The 21,349-nt window shown below is 45.4% G+C and overlaps 1 protein-coding gene across 1 annotated transcript in view; it reads right to left on the bottom strand.

Moving 5' to 3' along the window:
- Positions 1-20,245, bottom strand: part of FNDC1 (fibronectin type III domain containing 1) — an 82,015-nt gene extending 61,770 nt beyond the window's left edge. Inside the window, exons 1-4 of the mRNA XM_077755075.1 lie at positions 20,055-20,245; positions 17,650-17,736; positions 17,151-17,219; positions 498-704 (exon numbers count right to left, since the gene is read on the bottom strand). Coding sequence (XP_077611201.1) covers positions 498-704; positions 17,151-17,219; positions 17,650-17,736; positions 20,055-20,202 — 511 coding nt within the window. The 5' untranslated portion in view covers positions 20,203-20,245. The remainder of the gene's footprint in view (positions 1-497; positions 705-17,150; positions 17,220-17,649; positions 17,737-20,054) is intronic.
- Positions 20,246-21,349: the final 1,104 nt, after the last annotated feature.

The raw sequence follows: 21,349 nt of genomic DNA, 5'->3' as shown, positions 1-21,349 counted from the left end.
CAACTTCGGCTCCGGTCATAATCCCACAGATGGTGAGTTCAAGGCCCTCACTGGGCTCTGCATGACAGCGCATACTTGGTTTGGATCCATTGTCACCCTCTTTCTCACCCTTCCCCCATCTGTACTCTCTTTCAAAAATATTTTAAACATTAAAAAAGAAAAAGAAAAAACAAAATAGTAGAAACAGACAAGACGAGACAACCGTTAGCTTCCCTCTCATGCCCAGAAAAGTGGCCCAACTCAAGGAACAGGTGCTATGGGGTCAGGCCACAGCTGATGGGCACCTGGAGGGGGACCTTGTCCTGCCCCTAACTGAAGGCTGAAAGGTGGAGGTTTGGAGGACAGACAGAGCAAAGAGTACAGTTGGGAATAATTGCAATACCTGGAAAACGAACGCGACGCCTACCATGTACCTTTCTGTCATGAACGAGCTTCTAAACACTGACCAGATTGCAAAGGTCATCAAAACATCGAATATCAATTAGCATGAAACTCACCCAGCTTTTTAATTTCGTGTGATCTCTCATCTCTTGTCAGCGGGACATAATTCATCTTCCGGCCACTTTCCCCGTAGCCCAGAAGAAAACCCCGTGATCGGCGTGGACTCTTGGCTCCCGACAGGCGTGGTGCCTTCCACGCAACGGAGAGCCGGTCGTCTGAGGATCGGACACGCACACGCAAGGGCTTGTTTGGCACTTCCTTTTCTTAAAGAGGACATGACACAGAAATTATTAAACAGTACACCCCTCAGAGTTAACCATGTCAAGTCTGTCCAAAGTCTAGCAGTTGCACTCAAAACCTCCGTGTTTGGTAACCAATTCGAGGAGGAACATATTTCCCCTATGGGTATCGACACTCCATTCACATGTTCCTCCTTGCGTTTCGGACCAAGAGGTCTCAAGAACTTAAAATGGAGACATACCATTGTGAGGCTGCCAGCCGGAAATTTTGGATGTTTTACAATGTCCTTTTTCATCTATTTTGCCTTCTTAAAGCCAAAACCACATATTCTCCGGTGAGTGCTAAAGGTCAGGGTAAAACTACAGGAAATGCACTTAGGTGTTATTTATAACTGTCCTCCAGGAAGCTTTCCACTCTAAGTCTGAAAAGACAGGCTCTCCTTGTCTTTACAGTAAACCCCTAAGAGCTATATACTAACTAGTTTCTGCTTTTTATCATAATTTCTCTTCCATGGTCATCTTGCCCCACCAGGCAAGCCCCGCTGCTCACCCCCTTCTCCACTCTTTCCTTCTTGTGGCATCAATGCCTAGAAATCCTCTTGCTAAGTGACCAATTTCAAGAAACGGTCTGGTTGTTCACTTTTTCAAAGCAATGCATTCTGGTGGCCAGTACTTAGTGTTTAAAGTCTTGCTTTTACATCAATTAAGAGCTGATAGGTTTGGGAACAAGGGTGAGGGGCCCTGGGGTGACCACAGTGCCTGTTTCTGACAGTGGCATCAGGGACACCGTTAGGCTAACGAGCCTCTCTCTGGTTACAGAAGCCAGATCTTCCCAGGTATTATTCTTCGACCATCCACGTCAGCCCCATTATCAAGTCTGACTAATGTTTTAGACATTCCTGGCTAAGTGAAGACATAAACACAAGATCTAATGTCACGAGTTAGTGTGAGCCTCAATAACACAAATAGACATTAGTGATGGTTATTCTAAAAAGCCAGACATGTGGCTCCAACGTCTTGAATCTAATCAAAAGGAATATTCTTTTGTACGCTAGCTGGAGTTACCTACTCAGCTACTGGGGACCTCCATTTTTAGAGGCTACTAAGAGAATATACCATGTTTTGGTAAAATAAATATTTCCCCACTATGCAAAGTAGTAATTATTATTTTTTTAATCAGAGAGAGAGAGTGTATGTGCATGTAAGCAGGGGAGGGACAGAGGGAGAGAGACGGGGGGGAGAGAGAGAGAGAGAGAGAGAGGGAGGGAGGGGGAGAGAGGGGGAGAGAGAGAGGGAGGGAGGGGGAGAGAGAGAGAGAGAGAGAGAGAGAGAGAGAGAGAGAGAGAGAGGGAATTTCAAGCAGGCTCCATGCTCAGCATGGAGCCCAATGCAGGGCTCGATCCCTGGGATCATGACCTGAGGGGAAATCAAGAGTTGGATGCTCAACCAACTGAGCCACCCAGGCACCCCTCAAAGTAATAACTAGTAAGATTTTTTGTTTTTAGCCCAATAGTATAGTCAAAGGACTAACTATCTGGAATATGCAGCCTAGTATCAAGTAACTTTTCCTAGGGTTATACTAAACTGATCTTCCTTTTGTTCCAAGTTAAGAGGTAGATACTCAATTTCAAGAACTAGCCTCTATAAAAATTAAGGCCCACCAAATGATATGGAAACGACAAATATGTTCATTTATGTATCTCAAAAGAAAATAATTTGCCAAAACTGTTCAGTACTCACACTCCAACTCATTAACAGCATAGCATTGATTAACTATATGAGTTCCAATATTAATCCTATTACTTGACTATTCTTAAAAGTTCCCAGTGGGGATCTCTTACTTCATACCCCACCAATGTGATGTCCCAGGTTTCTAGAAAGATCTAGGCTGCCAAAACTTATTAAGTGTTTGAGTTATCCACACAGGTGACGCAGAGGTGGACATGAATTTCCCTCATCAGCATGGGTCACTGATTTTCCCCAGTATTTAAAAAAGAATTTTTTTTAAATACTGGGGAAAATGTCTTGTAAAACAACACATATAAAAGTAAAATCTGAATATGGAGTAGCATGTTTAGTCTTATTTATCAACAATGATATTTTGGTTTGTTTTTTAAAGTTAGTAGATTTGGGGAAGACATTAATCAGAACAAAATACATAACGAAGCTTAATTTCTTAAGAATAGTGTTTGTGTCATTTTCAGATTTGTGCAAAGTGATGAAAGAGACTTTACATGAGCCATGAGCATGGCATAGAAGTCAAGAAAGAAAATTTTACAGGAAGCAAATACCTTTGCTTCATTCTGTCTTTACATCTCCTAAGTCATTTTTACCTGTGGGCCTCTAATACAAACTCTCACAACACACATACACACACACACACACACGAAATTCCATTTTAACAAAAGACTCTCTCATGAGTTAGTGACACAGACTCTGTGAGGTTGAACAACTGAGGTTGGGGCTTGATTTCATGAGATGCCCACTTTGGGCAAGGGTTGGTACTATGTTTTTTAAAAGTTTATAAGATGAAAATGATCTCAGGGCACCTGGGTGGCTCAGTCAGTTAAGCATCTGACTTTGGCTTGGGTCATGATCTCACAGCTTATGGGTTCAAGCCCCACATTGGGATCTTTGCTGACAGCTCAGAGCCTGGATTCTGCTTCACACTCTGTGTCTCCCTCTCTGCCCCTCTCCAGCTCACACTCCTTCTCTCTCTCTCTCAAAAATAAACATTAAAAAGATTTAAAGAAAGAAAGAAAGAAAGAAAATTATCTCTACCAACAACATACGACGTTTATTTGACTTTTATAAAAAGTTTATACCTCTTCAAGGGCACCTTTCAGTGATGGGGGATTGAAAACGACTCCTGCTCAAGCTGCCACAGGCCATTTGCACTGCTTGTTTTTTGGGGCGAAAATGACAGGGTTACCGTCCAAGCACGGTTGCCACAATCTATTTCCCGAGGAGCAGCAGTAAACAGGACATACGTCCATGGTGCTGTGGTCAATCTGACTGTTCTCAGTGTAACTCACCCACCCCCAACTCTTGCTCGAAAGCCCTTTGCAGCCTCCAGATGCTCCCACCACTGCAGAAAGCAACACATCAGCCTGGGAGCTCTGGGATGGCTTCCAGAAAAACGGGCAAATGTACTGAAAACACACACATGGGTCTTACAGGAGTCGGCTAAAAAGTACATTACTGGACAGAGATGGTGTAGCTCTGCCCCAGGCCCGGGACGCTTCTGGCCCTGTCCCGCATGCTACAGGGGAAGGTGCTCCGGAGGGTGCACGCCACTGCTGGGCCTTGGGGAACGTGGCGGGTCTCTGCTCTGGACGAATAACCCCTGACACTCAGCAGTAAAATACTGACGAAACGGTAACAAGGAAGAGTGACAGGGTCCCTGAGGAGGAGGAAGGGTAAGGTTCCGGTCTCAGGCGCCGCCAGCTGGCCGCCTGACCCACACAAGGCCCACTAAACGTCCGCCACACTGCCCGGTGGCAAAGGCAGTAGCTGCCCCCCCCACTGTATGGGCTTTCACCCCGGGCTCCGACCCTGTCTGGCCGCTCCTCCCCCGAGCTGGGGAATGAGGCTGGGCCTGCACAAGGGACTCGGGGGGGGGATCAGGGAACAGGGCTGAGGCGAGCCCCGACCACCAGCCACACTGCCTGCTTTATATAGAGCTTCCCAGCTTATCCCAAGCCCTCACACGGTTTGTTTCAATTGTCCTTACAAGAGCTTCCAAGTAAGTAGGACAGACATCATAATCCCGGAGAGAAAACTGAGGTTCAAAGAGATGAAGGCGCTGACCCAAGGCCACACAGCTACTGAGTGCCATGTGGAGACCTGAATTCAACCGCTGCGGACCGAGTTCCAATCTTGTCTAGCTAGAGGCCTCCCCCTCACACTCTCCCTCCCCGCCGTGTGCCATCTCGCCAACCACCCAACCTCGTCTGCCAATGAATGTCAAACAAGGCTCTGAGCTCAACAGGCCCTCTTCAGGGTGGGTGTAATGCCTCGCACAGTGGGCATTAAGTGTGTGTGTGTGTGTGTGTGTGTGTGTGTGTGCATGCGTTTCAATGGATCAGTGTATACCCAGTAGGTAACAAATGAATAAGAAAAGGCCTCTCGCCGCCAAAGGCTGCCCCAAGAATTGTTCCCACACCACACAGATGTTCCAGACTCTGAACACCACAGAGGAAGGTGAAAACGCCCCCCTCAGCACAGCCCTCCATCTTCCTCATCTTGGTTTTAGAAAAGCCAATTGTAAATTTTTTCAAGTATTTTGAAAATTTCTTTAATATTCTGGTTTCTTCATACCATCAAACGTCTTTTATATCTCTTTTATAGATCATCTGGTAATCCTCTCTTAAACTGATGCACACATTAAGAAAAAACTATCCATGTGGTTCACATTTACTTGCAATGAAATTATTTCAGTGTTTTCTCTAGTAAGGGATAGCCTCACAGAAGCCCTGTGAAATTTTTCTAGTAAATCTCTGTAAGTCTTTTATCTTGAAAACAGGAAGTCACAATCGCCATGAGTAATCTCATTCACACTGACCAGTGCAGAGTGTATTTTAAACTTGGCAGGACACATTCCCTCCCTTGCTCCTGGTACAACATAATCAGATAGATCTTACTCAGAACTGGTCAATAACAGCGATTAATTACACACGGTCAACCTGGCATCAGCTGGATACAACAATTAACCATCTGGATCATAGCAGACCTCAGAAAGCCAGACAGGATTAGAACATCTCTCCCGATCCATACTGCCAGCTAAGCAAGTTGGCAAATACTCCAAAACTACATGGAATCAGAAGCTGTTCTTGACACAAAGAAACGTACAAAAAAGTCAACGTGATACTGTGCCTGTCTACAATTCAAAGCTAGTTAAACATGTTTCCTTCTGAACTGGGCTTCCACAGGCTCTAAAGTCAGGGTCCGAATCTGAGTCTAATACTCACTGGCTGTGTGACCTGGAGAATCTCGCTGAAGCTCTGTTTTCTCCTCTGTAAAGTAGTAACTGTTCCTGATATACATTAAGCACATATTGATTGCTAGTTTTGTGTGCGATTGTGATAAAAATGAAAGCCCTCATTTATCAGACTCACCGGATGGGTGGGCCGCCCCCTCCGGAACGTGAGGCACACTCACACTACAGAGTTTACCATGATGCCTTGCACACAGGGGATGCTACAAAAATGTGTTTCAAAGAATCAGACAAAAGCAAAAGATGCGCTATTGTCAAAGACTCTTTACACTGAAAACCTCAAATGTGAGGTGGTCTCATCCAGACTCCTTTTTTGCACCATAAACTGAAAGCACTATTCTTCATCAACATCTAACAATTATCAGTTGCTCTGAGCAAGTCTCTACTCTTTGCTGGCATAAGAGTCCGTGGCCACTGCTGTCCAGGGACCACTTTCCTAGCCTGGTCTCAGCTACCCGGACATTCTCATTTTCCAGCAGAGAGAATGTGAGGTATCACCCAGGGCACAGCTCTGAGGACCAAGTTCAGAGATGGTCTATTCCACTGAGCAACCTGACCCCCACTTCCTTGACCTCCAGGCCCTACAAAGATAAAGATAAATGGCTCTTATCCTCATTCCCATGACCTGACAGGGCACGCCTGTGTGCTCACTCGTCCTAGGCCCCAGAGTGCTTCCCCACCGTCCCCAAACATCAGACCCCGAAGCCAGCGGGAGCACCGGTCCGTACAGCGGGAAGAGGTCCAGCCTGTGAGGCTACAGCGGTGGTCCCCACACCGTAGTGTGTGGCAGAATCACCTGGAAGCCTTGTGGAAACACGCCCCGGCCCCCACCCTCCTCAGGGCCAGGTGGGAGTCCAAAGCTTGCGTGTACTTTTGATGAATAAACATGACAAGGAAGAAGCGGGAGGGTGGGAAAAGGGGAGAAAATGGGCCTTCGAGGGGGCTGAAGACGAACTGTGGGCAGTGGAACAGAGACAGGACATGGGCTTTGCCGTCCCCACCTGGAGTATGGATTCCCTGCCACTGACGTAAGTCCAGGCCCACACTGACTGACGTCTGCCGAGGTAGGTTTGGCAGCGCCTCTGTCTGCCAAGGGCTCCTTCCTGGGCGAGCTCTGACACATAATCTCCTGAGATACCTCTGCATGTTTCACAAAGCTCTTCCTCCACACACCCACATTTGCAATACTTACTCTGAAGTCATTTTAAAGCCGTGCTTTCTTTTCCAATAAACGTCCTCAAAACTAAGCTTTTGTGTGATACTGGATAGGCCAATGTTTTTATTTGACAGTTAATTACTAACAACTTGACAACAGTGAGAAAATATTTTAACAAGAAAGAGTCATTTACCAATAAAGAGAAAGAGTATCTTATTTCTTTATTATGGAATAGTGTCCTGTCAAAATATCACCAACCTTCAAAAGGTAATTGGATCCTTGCCAGGTAGAAGGCATTTGACAAACACGCTCAAATAATAATAACCCAATAACGGCCTGTTTACAAAGAAAGTGAGCCTCAGAGCAGTTAAGGGGGAATTCAATGCTGGGTAGCAGGGCACAAAGCTAGACTGGGACGCTGGTCTGTAGGGTCTGTAGCTCTGATTCTCTCTACTTCACTCTTGTTCGGAAGTTCGTGGTAGTTATAGAGTCGGTGTCACCAGCAGCCACACGTAGCATAAGCATGGTGGCTGCCCTGGGAGAAGGTCCCCCTCGGTGCCTCACAGACACCTCAGGTGAAGGGTCTGGTCTGCAGATCCAGGAATCACTGCTCATGACTTCTAGACCATGAGGGCACCCACTTACGGAAAATGTCAGTGTAGTCCCCAAGGACCTGGCTGCTCTTACAGGAAGTTGGTCCATCTGTCCCGTCAGGGTCCACTCATCACAAAGTCCCCCTGATGCTTATACATTTCAGCGCTCCAGGAAAGACCGTCTGATGAAGAGCCTGGGACCCGGGCAGCCCACCGATGGCCTGGCCACCTGACTCATCTGGGGGAGCAGTCAGGACACGAAGGAGAGAATTTCTGCAACTCACACATCTCTCCACCCTTCAGAGACACTAGAGCAGCGGCCCTAAGCCCACACCTGGAGGTAGTGGACCTCACTGCCTTTTCAGGACTTGGGAGAAGACAGAAGATCTTAAAAGAAAAGGAAAAAAAGCGAGAGAACAGGAAGAAAAACAACCTTGAGCTCCCTCAAGCTAATCAATGCCAATTACCAACAACATTATGGATTGTGGAACCCTAAAGAGCCTTTATGAAGCATCTCACACTAATTCTTACACTAACCAACCTAAGTGTCTTCCGCCAAGCTTTCTCCTGCCCCCTGGACCTGTCCTGGTCTTCACAGACTCTTCTTTCCTGCTCTCTGGGATTATGCAGTGACGTCCAGGCTGTCACCAGATGATGAGCCTCAGGGAGTGGAGTAAGGACAGTGTAGTCAGAAGCCAAACCCCACAGGCAGGTGCAAGGCGGCCAACATTTGTGCCCTCAAATAGGGCACTCAGAATCCAGTAGGGACAGTCCCAGAAACAAAACAAATACTTAAAGCCATCCTGGGATCACTCAGCTGAGGCCATTTTGTTTTGTTTGGCCATTCGTTTCACAGTATCACTTAGCAGAGCTCCTCAAACTTTTCACCAAAGTTTCCTTAACAGCAAAAGCAGGTGACACAATCCCAGAAGCTTAATCTCAAAACTGCACGCCAATTCTGTAGACTACTCTTTAATATTTTACTGTTTGTTTTATAGTGGAAAGTAATATTTTGAATGACTGATCATCAAGAAAGCACTTCCTGTGGACATGGCCGGTGAATCCTATGCCTTCATGGCCTCCCAGGTTCTGAGAACCCTAGTTTCAGAAGCCCCAAGGACCACTAGTGCATCAGCAGCTTCAGGATGTCATCCAACATATCAATCAGTGGCTGACTTTGACCTTCGTAGTGCTAAGAATATCATTGAAAAGTACTTCATGCTGTCGATTTCACCTCACAGGACCAAGGCTATAAAACGCCAGGTCTGGGGTGCCTGGGTGACTCAGTCGGTTGAGTGTCCAACTTCAGCTCAGGTCATGGTCTCTTGGTTCATGTGTGGGTTCCAGTCCCACATCAGGCTCTGTGCTGACAGCTCAGAACCTGGAGCCTGGTTCGGATTCTGTGTCTCCCTCTCTCTCTCTGCCCCTTCCCCATTCATGCTCTCGCTCTCTCTCTCTCTCTCTCTCTCTCTCTCTCAAAAATACATACATACATACATACATATAATGCCAGGTCTCCCTGAATGACATCTGGCATTCTGCACAAGTTGGTCATGAAGCCCAGCCACTGGCACAAGAATTGAGGGGTTCAGCAATCACTTGCATGGACACATTCCTCAATTCTTACAGATCCTAAGCCTTTCGAGGGGTGTCTCTCCCAACACTAAGCTGACAATCTTACTGTGTAGGCAGAACAAGAGTCTGCTTCCTACTCACGCGGCAGCTCCTCTCTAAGCCTTGAAGAACAACACAAGCCGCCGATGTCCGCAGCTACCTGTGAAAGGAGCGTGGGGGGCGCCCATGCCTGGCCCAGCCCCATGGACACAATGTGAGGGGATCGGGGAGCTTCTCCAGCTGTGGAGGTCTCCTCCATCCACGATGGGCAGGCATGGTTACTGAAAGCCTTTGCTATAGACCCCTCTGGGGGTAGCGTCATTTCCAGAAGCACTTCCTGAGGACCCATGAGGGCCATAGAAAAGCAAAAGGAGGAACGGCCCTTTTCTGATCTCAGCGGCTGAAAAGGAGACCTCTGGTATCTCTTCAACCCACAGTGTAACACGGAGACTATGGACGCCAAGACGAAGGATTGGGAAATATTCTGAGGAAAATTATGTCCCAGTTCAAAGGTTTGTTTGGTTCGGTTTGTTTGTTTTAGTCATAAAGCTAGTCTACATTGCTTTCATTTGGGAATAGACGAGTAAGTAATGCACTCATTCTCTGGAAATGAAGACCACGTTTTTGTCAAGTGGCTGCTGAGCCAACATGTCCTTTGCAAATGGAAGACCCAGTGATGATATATGAGTAGGTTGATAAGCTAAAGGAGAAAGGGCTTTCTTTCAGGACTAACATCTGCATTTGCAGGGATCCTGCGTTAAGGAGCACATCTCTCTTCGGCAACCCCACAAGGGGCATGCCCTCCCTCTTTTTCACTCAGACATCAAAAGAAAAGGCCACAATGGACATGAAGTCAGAGAGTGACATCTGGCCCTCAATATGCTGACCTTGTCAGAAGCACTGGGTTTATTAATGACTGCAGGACATGAAGGCAGAGTGAGCAGCCCCTCACTCAAGGCCACACAAGTGGGGACAGCTCATCTCTCCAACTTTCAGTCCCCTGCCCTGTCTGCTCGGAGCAGCCACTCACTGGCTCTGAAGTGAGCACCCATCCCACCCCAAGGAAACGGCCTCGCTCTTGGCCACTGCCTTCCTAGCAACTCATGGAAGGGAAAATCTGGGAACACATACCGTGTTCATCAATACGGAGGAAACGCCCCAGAATGTTGGTTGAAGCGCTGGTGTCAGAGAAGGCTGTCAGTGATGGCTCCTCACCCCTTCCAGGGGAATCCTGTGCGGGCTGGAACCCCCAAGGGCTTTGCTCCAACCCAAGCACATTCAGCCGTCTGAGAAGTCACACAGCTCCGCACACAAGCCTCCACTCCCTACTTTCTCATTACGGAAGACCGGGCATGAAGGCTGATGAAGTCTACCCCCTAGTGTGACAGGCGACTTTGAAGCAGTCACTCTGATAAAGAGACGGGAGCCCCCAGGAAGAAGGCACCTGTCTCTGAGCAGTGCCACCGAGGGACGGTGATGCAACCCCACAGCAGACTGTGCACACCCCTCGTTTTCACAGACCAGTCTCCTGGAGGACTCCCAATCCACAGACACGCTCAATATCATTCCAAGAAACAGAAGACAAGAATTAGGATCTCTGATTAATGACTACACCACTCTGGGGCTGACACACTGCTCTGCCCAGGACCACTCCAGCATCCGCAGCTGAACTAGGCAGAGGTGACCCTGGCCTCCTGACAGGGCGCTGTGCGATGCGGAAGCTCTTGTCACCGCTCATCTCCTGCACCAGGGCACAGCCCCAGTGTGGAAGCAGCCTCCAAGTGATTTCTGCTTAACAAACATTTATGGAGCACCTACTGCGTGCTTGCCCCAGGCCCTGGAGATGAGTAAGTTGGGGTGCAAGGGTGGCTCAGTCAGTTAAGCATCTGACTTCAGCCCAAGTCATGATCTCACAGTTCATGGGTTGGGCCTCATGTCAGGCTCTATGCTGACAGCTCAGAGCCTGGAGCCGGCTTCACGTTCTGTCTCCCTCTGTCTCTGCCCCTCCCCTGCTCATGTGCTCTCTCTCTCTCTCTCAAAAGTAAATAAACATTTTTAAAAATGAGTAAATCAAAGCATTCTGCCCTTGAGGAGCTCACCCTCTGGGCTGTGAACCAAAAACTGATTTTTGCCCTGCAAACAGCACTTAGTAACAACTCATGATGGCATGAGAAGGCTACCGAGGAAATAATGCCACAGACATTATTAATTCCCCGTTGGCTGGGACGTTAATTGAAAGTAGCTTGTGAAAAGACCAACTGATCATAATGAATTAAAAATTTTTGGATTGGAGTATACTTTAAGCACAAGCCTGGCACGCAGCAGCCCATGGCCTGGCTCCAGCCATACCTGATGGGTAATCAGATAAGCAGCGCTGTGTGTGATTTGCCCATTGGTGGGCTGTGCTGGCACCTTTTACCCAGAGTGACACAGACGAACATCTTCCTGGCCCAAGTGGCAGGATTCCTGCCATCACACACAGACAAGGGGAGGGCAGCACAGATGGGGGCCGATGGGAGAGGTACTTCCAGCGTGTCACTGGAGGCAATCCTTTACCCTGTGCACCTTTGTGTGCTCAGGCACACACTCAACGCCTGGAAACCCCAAAGTCAGTGTTTCTCCCTTTGCTAATAGGATTTTTGACTGTGTTGACCTAAAACAGCCAAAGTAGAGTGGCGAGAAAAGCTCAGAGCCATTTCTTGGTAATAAAAATGATTCCCAATCACTTGCAAAGCTTAGAATCACCTATTAAACATGGTGGAATCAATTGGCTTACTGTCTTAAATTCAGGATATTTCAAAGCTGAAAGGAGCCCTAGCATAAAACTTAGTACCTGAGACAGTTCTTAGAAAGGAGCCTAGAAACTTCTCGTTGAGTCCAGCAGGTTACAGAGGAGGAATCTGGATTCAGGAATGTCCTGGGCAGCCTGGGCAGCTGTGCGGGAGTGCACAGGGAGGGGAGCCTGGCTTGATGGGGACTATGTTCTCAAGTCAAGTCAATAGGTCAGGAAACAGTCCATCACTGGACACCAGGTTAGAGTCTCTACACTTAACATCAGTCACGTTTAAATAAATTGGCAAGAAAATATACCTGAAGGTCAGTGCTCATTTTGATGAGCTACCGATAGAAAAGGGCAGAATTCCTATTTCTAGATTATGAAATACTCATTTCTCATTCACCCATAGGTATTTCCAAGAGAAGAAATGCCAGGGAAGGAAGACGCCAAACTGTGGTGCATGTGGCTTCTTGGTTTCACTGTTTCTGTGTCAAATCATTGGACACCAGTTCAACAGCAGGTGATAGCTGTCTGAGGCAAGCACTGAGGGGAGCGGTGGGGTGAACCCAGGCCTGCCCTCGGGCCTGACCATGCGTGCAAAGCAGCTTCGCATACATGAAGTCAGCCCTGAAGTGACATAGGGCCCACAGCTCCCCTCAGAGCTAAGAGGAGGGAAGGGAGATGAGGGTTTGGGGGTCATGGGAAATAAGAGGAGGGTGTTACACGGATGGCCTTTATTTCTCAGAGAGGTGGGAGGCAGGGCTAGAAATGAGAGGAGAATGGGCAGAGGAAGGAACCTGAGCAAAGTGGCAGCATTCTGGCCCTGCCAATCCATGGAAGAAAGGAAGGAGCCTGATTTAGGGCACGTAGAACAACAGCCAAGCAGCGCTGAAGACCCACATGGAGTTGGCAACCCAGCCGTAAGGAGTGACGATGGTGCAGATCAGATCAGCTCTTTGCTTTTCCCACAAGTCTCAGCAATGAACATGCAGGAGGGAACCTGGGGTGGGAGGGGGCCCTGCTATGGGGACCAGCAGCCACTGAAGCCATCCCTCCATCAGGGGAGCCAGCTGTGCTGACATGAGTGGGACCAGGATAAGACAAGAAATGAGCCAGGAGACGGCTCTGGACTGTGGAAATGGGAAGGGTGTCTGGGCCCCAAACCTGAGTAGGTCTGAAAGGGAGCTCAGGACAGCGAGGTGGGTGAGGAGGTAAGATGACTGTGGAGAGGAGCAACTATACCACAGGTGGTAGTGGCAGCAGCCAGAAAGCATGAGGTGAGGACGTCACATGGGCCACCGTCAAGGAGGATGCCAGTGTGGACAGTCCATTATGAGCCAAGCGCCAACATGCTTTTTGTATTTGAGGAGCAACCTGGAGGTCAGGTAGCAAGCCAGTGTTGGTTGAGAATGGCCAAGGAGAACTGTGAGCTCAAGTCTGAGCTCTAACTTAATTGTCGAAAAAAATGAGCAAGCTTCATGGACTAAAATATAACAAAATATGAGGCACAAGTTTGGGCTCCATAGTAAGGGCAGCATGAAGGACTTGGTTTTTAGAAACCATCACCTTATTGAAAATACACATGATCCAGGACGTCTGGGTGGCTCAGTGGGTTGAGCATCTATCTGACTCATGACTTTGGCTCAGGTCATGTTCTCACAATTTCTAAGTTCAAGCCCCACTGTCAGCGCAGAACCTGCTTAGGATTCTCTCTCTCCCTCTCTCTGCCCCTCCAGTGCTCTTCTCTCTCTGTCTCTCAAAATAAATAAATAAACTTAAAGAAACACATATGATCCTACTGAGAACTAAAATTTCCAGATGAAGAGCCTGGGGAAAGCAGATTGACCTGCACTCCCTGTCGCTGGGCTGGTTGGAATCGGAGTTGGGCCATGTCCCTACCCCAGTGTCTCAGTCTGCCCAGACCAGATAACCCCACATCCAGTCACAGGGGAAAAAAAAAAGCTAAAACAACTTCAGAAAAGAAGTCTGCAGGGGCGCCTGGGTGGCTTAGTCGGTTAAGCGCCCGACTTTCACTTAGGTCATGATCTCGCAGTTCGTGGGTTCGAGCCCCGCTTCGGGCTCTGTGCTGACTGCGAGCTCAGAGCCTGGAGCCTGTTTCAGTCTGTGACTCCCTCTCTCTCTGACCCTCCCCTGCTCACGCTGTCTCTCTCTCTCTCTCTCCTAGAAATAAATAAAAAACATTTAAAAAAGAAAGAAAGAAAGAAAAGAAGTCTGCAGGGAAGGTAAATAATAAGATTCCAATGTCCAATCTGAATGGACTTGGGACTTCTCTGGGGACTGAACAAGGGGATATGGGTCTAAGTCTCAATGGGAGGGATTTTACATTTAAATACAAAGAAAACTTTCTAGCTGAAAGAACAGGAGCTACCCAAAGCCAGAGCTGAAACTTCTGCCAGGGAATTGTGGTTCTGCTTAGTCCTCTTACTTTCTGAGTCCTGTGAGCTTTCAGATTTGGATGAGTGATCAGTCTGAGAAAGTGCCCTGGCACTTTCTTCCTCCTCAGGCTCACCCTGGCGGTCCCCATACCATCTCAGCCTGGCACCACCATCTTGGTGCCTCCCAGGCTTCCCCACCATGCCTATTCTAGATCTCAATGTTGTTCATTTTTCAAAGAATTTATGATCATGCTACAGGCTGAATTGTGTCCCCCGCCCCTCCCAAATTCACATGTTGAAGTCCTGACCCCCACTTATCCCAGAGTGTAAATGTATTTGGAACCTGAGCCTTTAAGAGGTGGTTAAATTACAATGAGGCCACTGGGGTGGGCCCTAATCCCATCTGACTGGTGTCCTCTAAAGGAGAGGAAATTCAGAGACACAAAGAGATACCAAGAATGTGCGCTCATAGAGGAAAGACAAGCCACAGAGAGAGGCCTCGGGGGAAATCAGACCTTCTGACACCTTGATCATGGACTTCCAGGCTCTAGAACTGTGAGGAAATAAACATCTATTGTTTAAGCCACCTTCTGTGGTATTTTGTTATGGCAGCCATAGCAAACTAATTCAGATTATATGCATATTTTGCTTACATGTTTATTATTTTTCTTTCCCACTAAAATACAGTCTCCATTAAGGCAAGCCCTGGTCTATCTTCTTCATTATTATATCTTGAGCATCTAGACATGCTGCCAAAACCAATGGCACTGAATAAATGAATCAATAATTAAGGAAAGACAACGCGGTGAAGATAGGTCTGAGCAGCATAAGGAGGCCTTCTGGAATTTGAACAGAAACTACTGTTTCCAGCAAAGCAAATGAGTAGATTTTCCTCTGGTTTCAAATAAAACACTAGAAGAAAGCAGGATGTTATCAGTCAAAGCACTAAAGGGAACCCTTGGGGCCTCATACCTGAAGCCAATGCCAATGACTGCATCTCCAGGGCAAATCCCTTCTTCCGAATGAAGATACTTGGAATTCAGAATACTTCTTTTGTTTAACAAGATTAGCATTTATTAACCGTTTCTCAGAACAGCAGTGTAGTATATTTTACAAGCCTTATAAGAAAGGTGTAGATGCATGCTGATCGCTTCTTGATCACTTCTCATAAATTATTCTTAATACTTTTATTAAAAATGAAATGTGATTTTTTTTTATGGAGCACTGTAACCAAGTCTATGCATTCTGGACATTCATTTTTAGAAATTCTGCATTATAGCACATGCTGTAAATGGTTTCAACTAATTTCTTCCAGTCTCTTTTTTATCATAACGTATAACAAATACACTACTTTGTATTGCAGAAGAGTGCTCTTTGGCAACTAGGGCACACAAAGTGCTCTAAAGAGAGAGCTTAAATCACCTCATTGTACATAAAACCAATAATGAGTTGGAGCACGATTGTGAGTCCCAATTCCCAGCAGTAACTTGTACTCACTCAGAAAGGTCACACACACACACACACACACACACACACACACACACACACACAGAAAGGTCATACACACATGTACTTACATCTATTAAAGAAGGCATAAGAAATTCATTACTTAAGAAAAAGCCAAAGAAAACTACTTGTTCTAAAACCACCGACATTTAGAAAATTTTATCAGAAAGATTATAAAAAAGAAAACGGTCATTTAAAATACAAGGTTCAAATATAAGGCATGGAATCTCTGTCAACAGAGTTTACACGCGCCTCTTCAGGGGTGGACAATCTCAGAATAAACACCCTTGTCTATTCTGCACACTTCCTAGGTGTACTACCATCTTGGCTACTTTACTGTCATCATCCCTTTGGCTTTGACCCTTGACCTTTTGCTCTTGCCCCTCCTGTCACCCTCATACATTCTCTGTGTGCACTCCCACTCTGGAGCGTGACTCCAGAACCCATGTCTGCTCTTACTTCTCTCTTCCAAATTTCATCCCCTCACCTGTAATCACTCCCAAGATGTCTCCCTTTCATCACCCCTGGGGTCACCACAAGTCCAACATATTGGAACAAAAACATATCACCTTTCCTGGAAAGCCAACTTCCTTTTCTGGTTCCACTTTTCCACCTCTTTTTGGTGGAAAAAGGACCTTGAACTGCCTACACCCATCAACTCTGACCTGAGAAGTAGATTATGGTAATTGGTTTCAAAGTACTCACCTTCCTCTCAACAACAACACCAGACTGACATACTTAAAAACGTGGGTCATGAAAATCAAATACAGTGCCTCACCATATTGCCTTTGGGATAGCATCCAACCACACTCCAAAATAACCACATTCATTTTGCGTTATTTGTTTCACCATTAATTAAATATATTCAAAAAAACATATAAGAAATGCAAACACTTCTCTCAACAAGTAAAACAACATGACTAGACAACATCAACATCCAAATGATAAAACAGACATATATACAAATATGGAGCAGAGATGGAAGGCAGGTACTCTAACATATCACAAAATATCCCATGGTTACGAGAAAAGAGAGAAAGACTTGATGCAGCATATTAGCCAATACAAGCCACTGGTTGGTGGGTTCCATTCGTTTATGCCATCCACAGGAAAAAGAGCTGTAACAATCCTCATCAGGCCAGGACTGCCATCTCAACCACCATATTTGCCTGTTAACAGTGCAACAGGATCCCCAGATGTAGATGCGGACACTTCCCCACACCCAAACATGAAAGAACAGTGAGAAATGAACAACACCGGCTGCAGTCTGGGCCATCAGGTGCAGAGCAGGTTGACCAAAACCGTGTGGCATGTGTGTTAGTTTAGCGATGGGAACTAAATGAAGGTTGGTGAGCACATGTGTGTGACAGAAGCACCACCCTCTTGCGAGACGGTGCCTCAGTGAAGACATGAACCGAAGGAGCACGCGGTACCTGTGACGGTTTCATTAAATGGTCCTGGACCCTTAATGGGAAAACCATCAATCTTGATCCATTCACCTCCTAAATGAGGAAAATGCAACTTCATAGTTAGAAACGAGAATGATTGGATTTTCCACATTTCAGCACAGCCCTAACGTATATTTTATGGTCTTTTCAACACTCTTCCAGAGGATCTGCTCAGGCCACATCAGTAACAAGGTACACACGCTTTATCGACAACACATCTTTTTGGTCTTTTGCACATGATTTACTCTAATGAGTACTCAAAACTTTAGGACAAAACACGAATCACCTGCATTCAAATTACTTTTAAAAAAGGGTAAATCTCTCCTGGTTTTCAATCTTTCAGTTTGCTAGACAAGTCTAAAAAAAGTGCTGTTCGGGAACTCTTTAAAGATTCTAAATTTGTATAGCTCTGACAAAGCAAGGAGGGATGCTTCTCCCAATCTAAGTAACAAAAAGGCAGCCTCCAATTCTAGGTAAGACTTACCAGGCAGGCTTTCAGCTCTGTAAACTGGACGGCTCACTCCATTGTGGTTTTCTGCAGTAACCAGCACAAAGTACACTATACCCGGTTCTGAAACATATGGTTTATATCAAGCCACCATTTCAAATCTCCAAGAACGACAGTTCGCTTCACTAACCGTCTTCCTTATGTATAACCAAATTTAAAAATCTGAATTAAGTGACAAGTCTAACCACGGCTTTCTCTCTCTCTTTTTTAATCAGTATCACTAACATTCCTCTCATATAACTAAAATACACCTGATCCAAAGAACACAAAACTTATTTATAGTACAAAGTACATGGCATGTGTAATAAGCCTGGATTTGTGAGCAGTCAACAGAAAAAGTTTTTGAGTTTTTTAACGTGAGATTAATGTAGGACATAGAAATGCACTGTCCATTAACTAGATGTTTTAGCCTATAGTATCAGTAACTGCAAATAATATCTCCCCATGAAAGCTCCAAAGAGAAATCTCCAAAAAACAGTAAGAAAATGTCAACAGAGCTCATAAAATTTAGCACATGGAAACTTTCATTACAACACATAAACCTTCATGAAATTTTTCCCTCATCACAGTAAAATATTCCCTTTACTAGATCTGGATGTTGCCTTTCACTTTTCAAAAAATATCTAGAAAAACAGTTGGTGGAATCTTGGAAATGCTAATCTTGAAATAACTGGGCTTCACTTTTTGACTTGCATCTAGGGATCAAGGTCAAATAACAATGGTCTCTCTGGCTGAGCTCCTCAAGTCAGTGGGATGGGAAGGGAAAACAAGACACCACATTACCAAGTGAGTGCACCCCGAATTTGCAGCTTCAGAAAGCAACTCTAGTAGTGCTGGTTTTCCTCAAAATAAATTACTATGAAAGGTAAGTGAAGGTGCCAGTTCCCTGAGGAGGTGAAAGTGTGTGGGCATGTGAGAGGGCAAAAGGTTGGAGAGATAAGAGTTAGTTGTGTCAAAGGCAATAGCAGTGATTACATTTCTCAAAGTGAAGAGTGTTCCTGCAACGGAACTTTAGTTCTAGGGCCAGAGGCCAAAGGACAGCGACACAGCAATGCCATCTAGTATCCCTGCTGTGTTCAAGACCAGTGTGACTTCTGTCTGAGGCAGGGCCTGGTGGCATTAGGGTTTTGCACGACCTGCCAGACCAGCTGGAAAATGCTCTAGGTTCAGACAGAATGTAAAATCATGCTTCGCCAGGCACTTTCTCTCTTCATCCTGAGGTTATTCATATTTTCAAAAAAATGTAATCCGCATGTCTCTAATTCCCATTAACTCATCAGTGAGCTACTTGGGAGACACTGTTTGTCTTTCAGGGAGTTCTAGGGCTCTCTTTTTGCATGTGTTTCTTCTCTGCAATAATCATAACAACGTAAAGTTTGAACAGGCAGATATGACCCTGTTCATGCCTTTGGTCCAACAGAATCTCCATTTAATCTCATAGTTGGACTTTCTAGGGTAATACCGATGTGGAAAGGATTCAGAGAAATGTATGTTTAGCTGGAACTACAAAGAAAGAGATCTGGCCCCCTTTATGTCCCTTCTCTACACTTTCTGCTCCATTACTCAGAAAGCCTAACATTACAGTGTAGGAGGTGGAGGAGTAAGTGCATAGACTATGGCCAGGAACCCAAGGAATCATGAGTTGATTTTGATCCACTACAGGAAGGCGGGAAAATGGTAACCTGCCACAGGGAGACCTGGCTGTCATGGATGCGGATTTCTGTTATTCCCTCATGATCCATCATGAGGTTGGGCTGTGAGGTGACTGTAGAATGAATGAAGTTTCAGGCTCGTAGGATCAAAAAAAAGCAGAAGCCAGAGGATCCCTAGGAGGCAACTCAAACCCTAAGTTCAAAACCATCTACACCTGCACTTATAAAACAATATATCTAGGGAAAAACTGCAAATATTACAAACTTCCAGAATCAAATTTAATGGGGAGAATGTTGTATCTTTGAACCAGATGTGGCAAACCATGACATATCACACATACCTTCACAGGGACTTATTACATGAGTAACCCCTAATTGATTTGTAAACTAGAAATCTCAAGATTAGGCTACAAAACAGTCAAGTTCCTATGAAACAAAGGACCAAAATGTTTTCCAAAAGCACATTCAGAAACTAAAAATGGCTTCCTATATCCATTTAGAGAGATATCCAGAAGTACTAGAATTCAAATGCAGAACAAGGAAGCCCAGGGGCAAGATAAAGGTTAAGCAATAGCCTCATGAACTCGGCTCCCCGTTCCCAAAGAACCATGAGGTCCCTTGAGCCTGTCCACGCTGTGTCTCACAAACAGCCATCCTACCTAAGAAGGGAACTCAGAAGGTTGGTGTACAATTAGTTCTGACTGGCAACAAGACCAGAGTGTCACTTACCCACATCCTCAATAAGGAAGGAGTACGTCTCGGCATTCACCTTGATGTATTTAAGACTTTTCAATGACTTCCCATAGGCAATGTTGTAATGCTCCACGGGTCTACTGGTAGCATCTTTGGGTGGGTCCCATGTGACTTTCAGGCCCATTTTAGTGGACAGCAGTTTCACATGCCTTGGCTTCAGTGGGTGGTCAGCTATGCAAACAGCATGACTATGAACTTACAGGAACGCAGATTGGGAAAACGATTTTTTTTTTTCCAGTGTTCTCTGACATTGTTATCAAAAAAGCAAATGACTTTTCATTTGTCTGGTCCTAAAGACTTTAAGTACAATCGTCTTTGAACATCATTACAGGATGAGAGCAAGACAAACATACCAAACCCACAAGCTTTTATGTATTTTGGATAAAACAGTGGGTGGTAAATTTAAAACAAAAGCGAATCAAAACAAACGCGAAGCATTCTCTGGCTTGATTATGCTACTTTGCCTGCAAAGGAATAACGAATTCATAATTGGACATATTCTCCAGAGGCAACCATATATCAAATAACTTCTTAGTATTTTATATGGTATAGTTGGATAATCTTTAAAACACCTCTGAGAAGAACAACATGAAACTATTGTGATAAGGAAGACTATCCATTGATTCCAAAGTGAGATACGGAAGTGTTCAGTTCCACAAAGAAAACACACCAAGATCATCAACACCTTAAAAGGGAGATAAGCCTCTGGTATACCTGAATATAACTAATTTAAATGTTTCCATATTTTGCCCCAGAAGAAAAAAAAACAAATTATTAAGAAGCACAATTACATTTGTATCTTCAGTTCTGAGGTTTGGTAAAAGTATTCTTGATTTTCAAAAATAACCCGAATGAGACATAACATTTTGTCAAACAAAATCTCTCAGCCCACACCGTAATGGCTCCTGCAACATAACACAATATAAATACATGCTAAGCATTCACACAACAGTCAAACAAAGTGTAGGCAAACTGGTATCTGAAACTGTTTATTCAGTGATGCCAGGCACTCTTAGGAAAGAGAAAAGTAGTCAAAAAACCCAGAAACCTTTAAACTTAGTAAGAAAAGGTTTCTCATTAAGAAAAATGAATTTGGAACCTCTTGGAAGAAGAAAGGATAAATGTTTCATGACGACACATGGACTGGTTAGTAGGTGATTTTAATATCGGATGAAAATTTGGAACACAGGAAGCACAGATGACCCTAACATACAACACTTATTCCTACCCAAACTGCCCCGCTGCCTCAGGAGGAACACGATGAGAAAAGG

This window comes from Crocuta crocuta, unplaced genomic scaffold (assembly GCF_008692635.1).
Source record: "Crocuta crocuta isolate KB4526 unplaced genomic scaffold, BGI_CrCroc_1.0 scaffold11, whole genome shotgun sequence".
NCBI lineage: Eukaryota > Metazoa > Chordata > Mammalia > Carnivora > Hyaenidae > Crocuta > Crocuta crocuta.
Note: the sequence above shows the minus strand (reverse complement) of the source record. Positions and strands in the feature narration are given on the sequence as shown.